At 39.0% G+C, this 12302-nt stretch overlaps 2 protein-coding genes across 3 annotated transcripts; one reads left to right on the plus strand and one right to left on the minus strand.

Annotated features, from left to right (window-relative positions):
• The first annotated feature begins 4350 nt into the window (after positions 1-4350).
• DSI-1VOC (dessication-induced 1VOC superfamily protein) lies at positions 4351-5136 on the plus strand. Its single transcript, XM_089630801.1, has 3 exons — positions 4351-4555; positions 4639-4801; positions 4887-5136. The coding sequence occupies exons 1-3, from the start codon at positions 4428-4430 to the stop codon at positions 5022-5024; spliced, it is 429 nt and encodes a 142-aa protein (XP_089486927.1). The 5' UTR covers positions 4351-4427; the 3' UTR covers positions 5025-5136.
• A 3-nt stretch (positions 5137-5139) lies between these two features.
• On the minus strand, positions 5140-7990 carry LOC149381942 (ubiquitin-conjugating enzyme E2 7). Of its 2 annotated transcripts, none has more exons than XM_089630799.1 (6): positions 7835-7990; positions 7641-7743; positions 7120-7217; positions 6938-7038; positions 5809-5886; positions 5140-5570 (listed from the first exon to the last, which is right to left on the minus strand). In XM_089630799.1, exons 1-6 carry the CDS (start codon positions 7875-7877, stop codon positions 5493-5495), a joined length of 501 nt encoding a protein of 166 aa, XP_089486925.1. In that variant the 5' UTR covers positions 7878-7990; the 3' UTR covers positions 5140-5492. The 2 variants fall into 2 exon arrangements, with proteins under 2 accessions (XP_089486925.1, XP_089486926.1); XM_089630800.1 differs by having other exon boundaries at positions 7120-7224; positions 7835-7972.
• Between the last annotated feature and the right edge of the window lie 4312 nt (positions 7991-12302).

Below are 12302 nucleotides of genomic sequence, written 5' to 3' on the forward strand. Positions count from 1 at the left end.
CTTGACTCTAGTTGATGATTGTAGCCGCTTTTGTTGGATTTATCTCATGCGCAATAAAACTGAAGTTCACAATATTATTCCTAAATTTTGTGCCATGGTTTCTACTCAGTTTTCTTGCACAATTAAACAGTTTCGTTCTGATAATGCAAAGGAATTAGTTTTTGCAGATTTTTTTTCTAAGCTTGGAGTGATTCATCAATACTCTTGTGTTGAGACTCCACAACAGAATTCAGTGGTTGAACGAAAACACCAACACATCCTGAATGTGGCGAGAGCTTTGTTCTTTCAATCTCAAATTCCCATCATTTTTTGGTCTGAGTGTATACTAACCTCTGTTTATCTGATTAACAGGACACCGAGTCCACTTTTAGATAACAAATGTCCTTACAACATTCTTTATGACAAAGATGTTGATTACAATTTTATGCGAGTTTTTGGTTGCTTGGTGTTTGCTTCTACATTGCAATCTCACAGGACAAAATTTCAACCCCGTGCAAGGAAATGTATTTTTCTTGGATATCCACCAGGAGTCAAGGGCTACAGGGTCTTAGATCTTCGTACTCGTGAAGTTTTTATTTCACGTGATGTTGTCTTCCATGAACAAGTTTTTCCTTTTCATAGTATGACTGTTCAATCTATGACCATTGACCCATTTCCTAGTGTTGTACTGCCTGCTGCCTTTCCAGATATCCATGACATACCAAGCACAGGTCATTGTCCAACTTCACCAACTCACTTTCAGGAGGATAATGCGTTAGTTAACTTACCTGTTGCTGATCAACCAAGAGATCATGACCAAGAGGATCACCCTACTTCCAGTCATGAAGACCAACCTCTGCAGTCATTAGCTATCCGACGCTCTGAAAGACAACGAGTTCCTCCCACTAAACTCACTGATTATCATTGCAATGTTATTACTACATTATCAGGTGTACACACTTCCTTGCCTCACCATATTTCCAACTTTTGCTCTTACCAAAACTTATCAAGCTCTTTTAAGTGTTATGCCCTTTCAGTCTCACAACATTCTGAGCCACAGTTTTACCACCAAGCCTGCAAGTTTGAGCATTGGAGGAAGGCAATGCAAGAAGAACTTAATGCCATGGACGATAATTGTACCTGGTCTATTGTAGAGTTACCACCAAATAAAAAGAGCATTGGCTGTAGATGGATCTACACCAACAAGCTCAATTCCGATGGCACACTAGCACGACATAAAGCCCGGTTGGTGGCCAAAGGTTACAACCAGAGGGAAGGTGTCGATTTCATTGACACTTTCTCTCCGGTAGCTAAACTCACTACTGTTAAAGTTCTTTTAGCCCTTGCTGCTTCTCATAATTGGCTATTAGCTCAGTTAGATATCAATAACGCTTTTTTGAATGGTGAACTTTTTGAAGAGGTTTATATGGATATACCTCCAGGTTATGCAAAACAGGGGGAGTTCTCAAAAGGCTTACCTAAGCGTGTTTGTAAATTACACAAATCGATATATGGTTTGAAGCAAGCTTCTCGGCAATGGAACATTACTTTTACACAGGCTATTATCTCAGCTGGTTTTACTCAATCGCAATCTGATTATTCCCTGTTCACTCGTGGAACTGGAAATAAGTTTGTTGCCATTTTATTGTATGTCGATGACATTATTATTGCAGGTCCCAGCAGTGTGATTATTGACGATGTCAAACGCTTCCTTCATTCTCAGTTTAAATTAAAGGATTTAGGTCCTTTGAAATTTTTTCTTGGCATTGAAATAGCAAGATCTAAGTCTGGCATTATGATCAGCCAACGTCAATATGCTTTACAAATCTTAGATGATTATGGTTTTCTTGACTCTAAGCCAGTGACTACACCAATGAATCCCAGAGTTTCTTTAAACTCTGATGATGGACATTTACTTGATGATGTCACACATTATAGAAGCTTGATTGGCAGGCTTCTATATCTTACCATAACACGTCCTGATATAACTTTTTCTGTTCATGCCTTAAGTCAGTTTTTACAATCACCTCGTGGTCCTCATTTGCAGGCAGCTCATCACCTGCTACGTTATATCAAAGGATCACCTGGTCAGGGCTTGTTCTTCTCATCCAATTCATCAACTCAGTTGAAGGCCTTCTCAGATGCAGATTGGGGCACTTGTTCTGACTCACGACGGTCTGTCACGGGATTTTGCGTTCTTATTGGAGATAGCTTGGTCGCTTGGAGGTCGAAGAAGCAAAGCACTGTATCAAGATCGTCTGCAGAATCGGAGTACCGCGCTTTAGCATCTACCACCAGCGAGCTGATATGGTTGAGACAACTGTTACGTGATTTCCAAGTCAATCTGGACACCCCAACAGTTTTGTTCTGCGACAATCAGGCTGCTGTACACATTGCCACCAATCCAGCGTTCCATGAACATACAAAACACATTGAGATTGATCTCCATTTTGTACGCGGACATGTGCAACGTGGAGAAGTGAAGTTGTTGCCTATCCGGACCCATCACCAACTTGCTGATGCATTCACAAAACCTCTACCATCTCCTGCTTTGCGTACCATCATGTCCAAGCTGGCTCTCAAGGACATTTTTCGTCCACCTTGAGGGGGAGTATTGGAGGTTTCAGTTTGTATTTAGATGGTTTCTGGGTTTTTTTACATTCCACGCTATTCTTCAGCGTGTTTATGTGTTTTGATTAGTTTAGGTTTTTACCTTTTTACCCTCACTTAACATATTGTTAGTGAGGCTGTTTTAGTCTTTTAACAGCTCCTCTAATGGTGTTGTTATATAGCGTGTACTTTCCCCAAATTCAAATTAAGAAATACAGTTTTCATTTTTTCTCTTTCGATTTCCTTTCTCTCGATGATCGAAGACTTTCCTCAATCTCTCACACGCCGTGGCCTTAATATCACTAGCCGTGGCGGGAGATCGCAATTTTTATTATTTTAGGCTATGTGTAATTTTTTTTTTTTCCACGGCGGCGAACTTTAACCCTACCGAGGTGCGTGTAGCAGATTTGAACTTTCGCTAAAAAAAACTTCAAAAATTCTAAGTATTTTCTTCTCCGACCCTCTCTCTCTCTCTCTCTCTCAATCCTTCTCTTACTCCGTCCCTTTCTAAGTCATCGGAGAAGAAACATGAAGAGAGAGAAGAATCCGAGAGAAAGAGAGAAGAATCGAGTCATCTCCTTCCTCTTTTTCGAATTTGAGCATTCAATTTTTTAGGGTTTGTGATTGGGTTTGTTCTGTCATTTTTAGAATTTCGGCATGAATCTGAGAAGAGAGAAGGAAGAGGAAATTCGAGATTCGCTACCCTCGGAGTTCAACGACGCTCTGATGCAGTTTGAGAAAATGTCGAGAGCTTTCAATTACACCGTCGGTTGCACTTACTCTTGATGATTATAAGAACTATTTGTGCACCAAGCGGGCCGTTCAAATGGAATCCGGAGAAGCAAGTGCAATTTTGAAGTATTTGCAAACTATGCAATCTACAACTTGAAAGTAAATGATGATGGCATGCTAAGTAACATTTTTTGGGCATATGGGAATATGACAAACTATGAATACATTGGTGATGTATTTGTGTATTTGACATATATATCAAAACGCAGCGAAGCAACTCAGTGACATATTTGGGAAACATCCGGAAAAACCACGGTCACATATCAATCCACATGTGTGACAAATCGATATAGAGAATTGTGTTGCGCGCCTACAAAATATGTTATCCACAAAGGTATCCAAGACTGAAGAAACCTACAACATTGCAACATTTGGTATTAATAAAGCAATTGAAGATGTAGAAGCGCATTTAAAAATTTTAGAAAGAAAAAAAAAATCTGAGCATATAAAGTCTTTAACCAAAAAAAAAAGTCCGAGTAAACAAGATAAAAAAAAGGCTTTTTAAAAAATATAATAAATAATAAAAAGGCTGAAATCCATTTGACGCACACGCATATAAAGAAAAGGTTGTTTAAAATTTAAATATCCTTTCCGAATTTTAACGTTATGAATGAAAAGTTAACATAGTTACAAACTGCCATATTTAATTCATTTAATAGTGAATGACATGTTAAATTTTATTTGGGGACAAGAATAGACACACATAAACACGACAGAAAATTCGGATTCATTTTTCTAATACTTATGTTTATAAATGACAGCGGATCTCATTGAAGCAATCTTCATTCAGGTATATACTATACCCATTTTAGTTAATATTACACATGGGTACTTCTGAAATAGAATCGTCCTGCTTTTCGCGTGCGCGGGTGCCACGTACGAATAATTGACCTCATGCAATAAATCCACGTGGCACGGTGACATAAAACCCGTAAAGCTATGCTTCACAATTTAAGGGTCTACAGGGCACGTACGTACACACACCACCAAAGCCATATAACTAGAGCCGAGGAATCGATCGATATCACATTTCACAACAAAAGGAAATGGAAAAGTCAAGCGAGAAGCCAAGATTCGGTTACACGGTGGTGTACGTGGAGAACGTGGACAGATCGGTAGAGTTCTACGAGAGAGCTTTCGGTTTCACCGTCCGTCGCTTGGATAAATCCCACAGGTATATATATATATATATACGAAATACAACCATATATTTATTGTTTTAATAATCTTCTTGTATAATAAGTTGTTGCTGTTCAGGTGGGGTGAGCTGGAGAGTGGCGAGACGACGATAGCGTTCACGCCGCTGCATCAGCACGAGACGGAGGATCTCACCGGAGTCGTTCAGAAGGCCGATTCCGGCCGCCAGAGAGCTCCTCTCGAGGTCTGCTTCACCTACGACGACGTCGACGCTGCGTTCAAGGTATACTCTCCATATATATATATATATATATATATATAGTATGTATAACGTATTGGACGATGATGACGTGTCACTTGGTAACCAGAGCGCGGTGGCGAACGGAGCGGTGGCGGTTAGTGAGCCGGAGGAGAAGGAGTGGGGCCAGAAAGTGGGCTACGTTCGTGACATCAACGGGATCGTGGTCAGGCTGGGAAGCCATGTTCGTCCACACACACATCACTGATGACGTCATCGACCTTCCATTTTCCGTCCACTTCCTATATACCTAAGACAGCTTGTAACATGTTTCTGTTGTAAATCATAATAAGAAGCAACACCGTTGCACTCTTACGCTTCGGTAATGGCTAATCGTAGGCTTTCCTTGAAACAAGAAATCAAAAAAGCGATGGAAAACGTTTTCGATACAAAAGATGTCCAAGCGACGGTCACATAACAATAACAAAATACCAAGACATGGAGTGGCACACAATATTAGAAAAACAGAAAACGCAAACAAAACAAAACAAAAAAAGAATAAGAGTATAGAAAAAGCTTTGATCCGTGACACATTCAACGACGAGGGACAATTCCCAATCTAACACGAGCAGTTCATTTCACAAGAACAGTCTAGACGACGACACTTTTGCTTTCTGCTCCGTTGAGATGATAGAATTTGTTGGAAAGTTGTGTTTCGTGAAGATATAAGACGGGCTCAAAACATTTCCTGCGATTTTCTCACACAACGCCCCACTTTTTTCTTGAACTCGTCTCTCTTATCTCTCCATTCTTTCTGCAACCACAAAACAGGATATTGTGTCAGTCTGTGAAATCTCAATACGATTTTGATCATGTACACACTTTCTGTTTCTTAAATGAATACGATTAATGGTACGACAGAAGAATCTCTTCGAAATTCAGCAGAGTAAGAAAACAATGAGCAAGCATCTAAACACTCATTTGTAAAGAGTGTGTTGAATTCATAAATCTGCCCCTCAGAAACACACATAAGAAGATCAACATTTACTTACGCCTGCTTCAACATTGGCCGGCGATTCATCGTTCGGACTCGAAAGCATCGATATTATACTCAGAACTATGCTTTCCACCTGCAAAACAATAATTTATTTACAATGTCAAAATATGATTCTGCTACGTGGTAAAGTTAAAAGTTTTCCGTGTAAGGTAGGCTCTTCTACAGATGATATCAATATGCTGATAACATGTTAAGGGGAGCTATTAATAATTATTTGATTCTAAATGTGACGACAAGTGCGAAATATGGGAGGATTAACAGTTCCATGATTGGATCTTGGCCAATGTAGAAAACCCAAACTTAACACGATTATCTCTATTCGCTAAACCATATCAAAACTAGAAGACGGTATATTGCCAATTTGTTATATGACTTCATCAGATAACTATTAGATTAGTTCAACACTATGCAGCAACTCGGCTCAAATATGATGGATCTTTTAAAGCTAGTCCAGCGCCAAAAGAGACTGAGCAAGATTAAAAAAATATATAAAATAGATAAATAAATAATATTCCTCTAAGCAGCCAAGACCACTAGATCTAGAGAAGAAATGGTGGAAGAATCTTTCAAGCTAGAAACATACTGTCCAAATACCTATTGAAAAAATGAACAAGTACATCTCCAAACTTGGAAATGTCCCAAGTACTTTGGGTGGATTTGCTCAAAGCCTGTTTCAATGCAAGTTTGGGAACCCTAATAGGAAAGAAATCGAACAGGGAATATATACTCTACGCTACTTATGTTAAAAGGAATATATATATATATATATATTATATATATATACACTTCCGGAATTTTGATTCTCTCAACATTGAGTCTCTTATTGAGCGAGAGTATAACTGTTTGCTTCAATGGATTATTGCTACTACAGTACTAACCTTTTAAGCTGAAGATCTTAATGGTAACATTCGTATTTTATTATGCCTTCAGGAAATAAACATGAAAGATAATCATTAACCTAGAACTTAGGAAAACCCTTCTCCTATCTTTAAAGATGATCTGTGGGTTCATTTTGTGGAAAAGTGTTAAAACTATGAACCACAGGTTGCTTAGATATTCCTTCAGGTACCGTTTGAATCCCTCAATTAACAAAGAAACAGAGGCAGCTTGCAAGAATTGCATACCGTGTGAACGGGTGTCCAACGCTCGCTTGCAAGCTCATAACCATTTGGATCATCACCCGGAGGATGAAGAATTGATATGCAAACACGCCCATCGGGATAAACTGCAATGTAAAAAAATAGATTATTCTCCATCGTGTGTGTACAATTAATATGAAGCGGATGGGATTGGGAGAGTAACAAACCATTTGGATGCCATACATCTGAAGTAAACCTTATTGATGGAGGACTGTTCGGGTAGTTCTGAGGAAAGCTCATGACTGCATTGAAAAATCCTCCTTCACTGCACTCTGATAAATTATAATTAGGAACAATAGTACAAAAAGTGCCGATTCTTTGTGAGCTAAATAATATCTAGTAACCGACGCATTTGGCATGAACATATAGAATAACCTAATCGTAATCCAAAAGGGAAAATCAAGCGGTAATAGACAATCTGGCTGTATAACGCTCAAGCTAATTATCACACAGCACCAACTAAGAAGCAACTTCCACAGAACAAAAAACACAAGACAATCCCAATTCCAATAGAGCACAAACAAATTCCACTATGTCGCCACTCGATCCAATTTTTCCACAACCAATCAACGGAAACGACACTATAATCCGCAAAATCAACACAAAGAAATCAACAAAATTTCACGAAACCGCAATATTTCAAAGCCAATAATCCTTTGGAATAGCGAAAAGAGAAAGAAACGCGTACTAAAGCGTATCGGGAGGTCCAATGATCGTGACGCTCCATTCAAAGATGTTGCTCTCGTCCACCAGGCCGGCCGAGAAGCCATCGACCGGGTTCTTGCAAAGATCTGTACACACACGAACGAGAATAAACATTACTTCGAAAAACCCCTATCCAAGAAAAAGAACGGAAAAAAAAACCGGAGAAATCACTAATACCTTTAAGCTGTTTCTGGAGAAGAAGGCTTGCTTGAGATGCCATTTCTAGAGAGAGACGGAGAGAGAGTTTCAGAGATAATTTCGGAGCTCGAAGCTCGCTCCAATCGGCGATGGAAGAGAGAGAGAGATCGATAAATGATGACACGTTGGTGTATTTATATAGAGACAATGGTCATGAACGTGGACTCCTTGATAATCCTCTGTAGATTTGGATATTGGAGCTGGTTTTTACCCCCCCAATCGTTTATCGCCACGTCAGGCCACTAGGTGAAGGCAAAACGTTCTAGTACTTTCGCATCCACTATTGGGTTTTAACTTTTATTTACGGCGGTTTCACATTTTAAGAAAGCAGAATCATCTTTTGGGCCTTTGGCGGGACCACACACACTCTCCTCTCTCTTTTATTTTATTTTTTGGAGAAACAAACTTTCTTATAATCAAAATCATGACCTTTTGTACTATATGGACTCTATATGGGAGTGGGACTGTTTACGTTCTCACTGCGACCGAAAAATATTAGCTTCGGATATCTCAATTTATACGGCGAGTACTTTTAAAGTCCCAGTCGAGATTTGTGAAAAAATTGAGAAGGTATGTACAGATTTCTGGTGGACCTCAAAGAACAAGAGGAATAGATTCCATTGGAAAAAATTGGAAGACATTGTGTTGACCGAAAAGCAAAGAAGGTTTAAGTTTTCGAAGCCTTCGTAAGTTCAATCGACCCTTATTAGCGAAGCATGTATGGCGGCTTCTCGAGATTCGGATTCTTTAGTGATGACCAGCAAATACTAACTTGATGGTTCTATTCTTGATGGTAAAGAAAAGACGAGATGTTCGTTCGTGTGGCAGAACTTTGGAAAAGGAGGAGATGAAGAGTAGGGTACGGCGAAAATATTTTGATCTACAAAGATAATATTTGTAAGATGGCTTCCCTCTCGATCAAGTTTCTATATCCAATCTCCATGTAAGTTAAACACCATCGCTACGGGTAGTGAGCTCGTATTAGCTTAGGGGGATTGGAATTTTGAACTTATTCGAGATGTTTTATTTCCCTTCGAGGTGAAGATCATTATCTTTGTGGTTAGATCGATTGGTACGAGGGCGAATTCGTTAATATGACACTACAGGGAAAGATGTTGTTACACGGTGAAAAGTAGTGGCTATGAATTTTAACGATAATCTCTCCCTCGAGTGGAATGAACAAAATTTGGAACAAGGTATATAAGACAAAACACCATTTCTACAAGGAAAATCTTGCATGTCGACACATCTTGGTCACACTTCATTGCCTATTATGCGAGTGCTCAATAAAGTCAAGTGCACATGCACTACTTTTTTTGCACGTGGTGGAAAATGGTGGGCCACCACGCCTTTCGAGGATATTCGGGAGAAGAATCCACATTCCAGTCTTCTCGATGTGTTCTTCAAAGCGGTTGCACTTTGCAGAATACAAGTCTCCTAGTTGTCATTCGTTGGTAAATTTGGAACAAGAATGTAAGTGCAATTCATTCACACTTATCAATGTTTTCCGATAGTGAATTGAGACTTTTTCTTGAGGTTTCAGATGTTATTTTTAAGTTTTTTTTTTGTGAATTTCATGTTGTTGAGCCATAGAGAACATTTAGAGCTTAATGGAGTAATTTTAGAGTGATTCCAATACTTTCGAACAAGTTTGAGCATAACAAGAAACGTAGCGCCTTCTTCTACGCGATTTGGAGATTCTTAATTGTTTGATTTTGGATGAGTTCTTTCCAAAATTGATTGGATCTTTTTCTTAGATTTCCAACGCTTCTTTATTTTCGAAATTTGGGCATCGGAGCAAAAAGCTATGGCAAATGCAAATTTATTGCACGCAGCTCAGATTTGGACACGACGCGACGCCTCGACTAAACAGCGAATAAAATGGTGTTTCTTGCGAACATCGCGTCAAATCGATGCCACCTATAACTTACATTTTGCGTTTTGAGCGGATCTTGAGCACTGGATCATATCCAAAGGTCTAGAATGCTCTGAAAACACCCATTAACTTTGGTTTTATGTTCATTTGGGGCTAGACTTCATTTTGGAGAGAAAACCTATAGATAGGGAGAGCTTGGAGAGTGAGGAATAAACCATTGAAAGAGATTGAAACTTTTGGAGAATAGAAGATGAAGAATGAAAAGAGCTTGTGACACTTTCTCCAATCAAATTCATCATCAACATCAATCCATAGTTTTATCTTCTTATCCTTTACTCTCTTTATCTGTTTCTCTTGAACTCTATTTTTGTTTATCTTTTCCATTTCTTAGTTGAATCTTGTTAGTCTTTTGAGATAATATTTGTGGATCATGATTTAGAGTTTGGATTTCATTGAATTGGATATTAATTGTGGGAATTGATTATTGAATCATTATGTCTATCCTTGTATTTATGCTATTGCTCATTTCAATTTTGTTTCGCTTAATCATAATCACGAGTAGCTAAGCATATAGAGGGGTGTGATGTAGTTGGGTGGTATGATTTGGTTAGTAGATTATGTTAGGATTGCGCTTAAATGTGATTTGTTTGTGGTGATCAAGAGAATTGGAGTGGTTAATATCATTGTTTGGCTTAACTAACTAGGTAATGAATCTCTAGACCTGTTTATACGCCGAGAGGTGATAATCGAGTGTTCCAAATATGGTATTTCATCTGCCTACTTAGATCTATAGAAAGACTAGTGTGTTTGTGTAGTTGTTTGAATTCTCATAGCGAATGCAATTGTTTGTTTAATAGGACCAAAGCCGAGAGGTGTAAGTTCGTCAACCAATTAAGCCTGTTATACTCAAGAGATATTAATATGTATTATAATAGCCGTTACTAGAGTCTTTAGAGCCGGTCTAATCGAAAAACCCAACGAAGTTACACCCTTCACTTTCCATACAATTTGTCAAGTCTTTATTTTGTTGCTTTTGTCAATTTTGCATATTTTAATTTCTTTTCACTCTAAAAATCATCAAAACCCCCACATTTTACATTTTCATATTTTTTTTTATAGATTTTATAATTAATTAATATCGAAAAATAGACAAATTTGTCATGAAATTGATATCCGTATTAATACACACTTTATTACTTGACGACACATGCTCTTGCGTCATGTGAGTTTTTCTGGCTAAGGAAATTCTCCATTAAAAATCATTAATGTAAACCTCAAACCAAATTGATAGAATACCTTTCAAAATATTATCATATTGTTGGACGATAAAGAATTATTCAACCAACCAACCCCGGTACGACATACCATACTCACCTATTTGGATTTCGCTGCCTATCTAAGTATTTATTTCGTTGTAAATTATAGACAAATAAAAAAACACAATTATTAATACTTAATGAAATAGCCTCTCTTTGTTTCCTCTCTTTGAAACCAGGGTTTCAAAACCCAGTTTCCTTCTCAGCCACTACTCCCCCCAAGCGCCGGCCGTCCGTCCAACGGTGGCAAGGCTGAGACTTAGGGGGAGGCCTATTTCTTAATTTACCTAAAAGCTTTTTGTTTTTTTTCTTTTTGGTTTTTGCGTCCAGATCTGCCTTTGCTGCGGACGGGGTTCTCCGGCGGTCTTCTTCAACGCCGAACAGTGCCTCTAGGAGTCCGGCACTTCTCTTTGGATGGCGTTTCTTGGTGTTGTCGGTGGGCTATTTTTGGAGGTGCAGTGGATCTCGATCTCGTCTCACCCACGGGCGATTTTGGGTGTTCCCTCAGCTCCGGTCTCCCCCGATCCATCACTCCTCACTGACGTTGCTCCAAGCCTCCGCTGCTCCTCGATGAAGCGCTCCGATGAAATCAAACCTCATTCTTGGCTTCAGTTCTCACTGGGTTATTTCATTTTAGATCGATGCCCCCTCCCCCCGATCCCTATTCAACCTCTCTATCCGGTGAGATATACGTTAGCCTAGATGAGCGCCACTCTTATCCTCCGGTTCCCGACTTCGGACCGTCGGTTCTGTTGGAGCTTAAGAATGGTACATGGATTCTTGTTTGTGCGAAGCTGGTGTGCAAATCTGGATTTTTTGTTTGGGTTCGTTTTTTCAGTTGTCTATTAAGTCTTTTAGTTTTTGCATTTTGGTTGTATTAAGTTTTTTTGGTAATGGATTAGCTGTCCTCTCCAGACTGAAAATTTTATGTTTTTGTTGTTTTGGTTTACTATGGAGGCGGAATAGCCGTCCTCCCCGGTATGGATTTCATGTTAGAATTTTCTCTATGCAGACTGAAGAATCATCTTCTACTTGGTCACTGGATCAAGGTTGATTGGATTTCTCCATTATCCGTTATGGATATTTTGAAAGAGCTATACGTGGGCTCGATTTCTTTTGTGCTCGGTATTCTTCCTCTTATTGGAAGCATGCACAAGATTTTGGACGTTTATCTGATTTTAGTGTTAGATTCACTTCGATTTAGGTCGATAGTGTTCCTCGTATTAAGATGTACTTCTCTAGTATTTGTGGGTAT

The sequence above is a fragment of the Urtica dioica genome, chromosome 11 (assembly GCF_054948205.1).
Source record: "Urtica dioica subsp. dioica isolate 48M chromosome 11, U.dioica_male_clone48M_v1_H2, whole genome shotgun sequence".
NCBI lineage: Eukaryota > Viridiplantae > Streptophyta > Magnoliopsida > Rosales > Urticaceae > Urtica > Urtica dioica.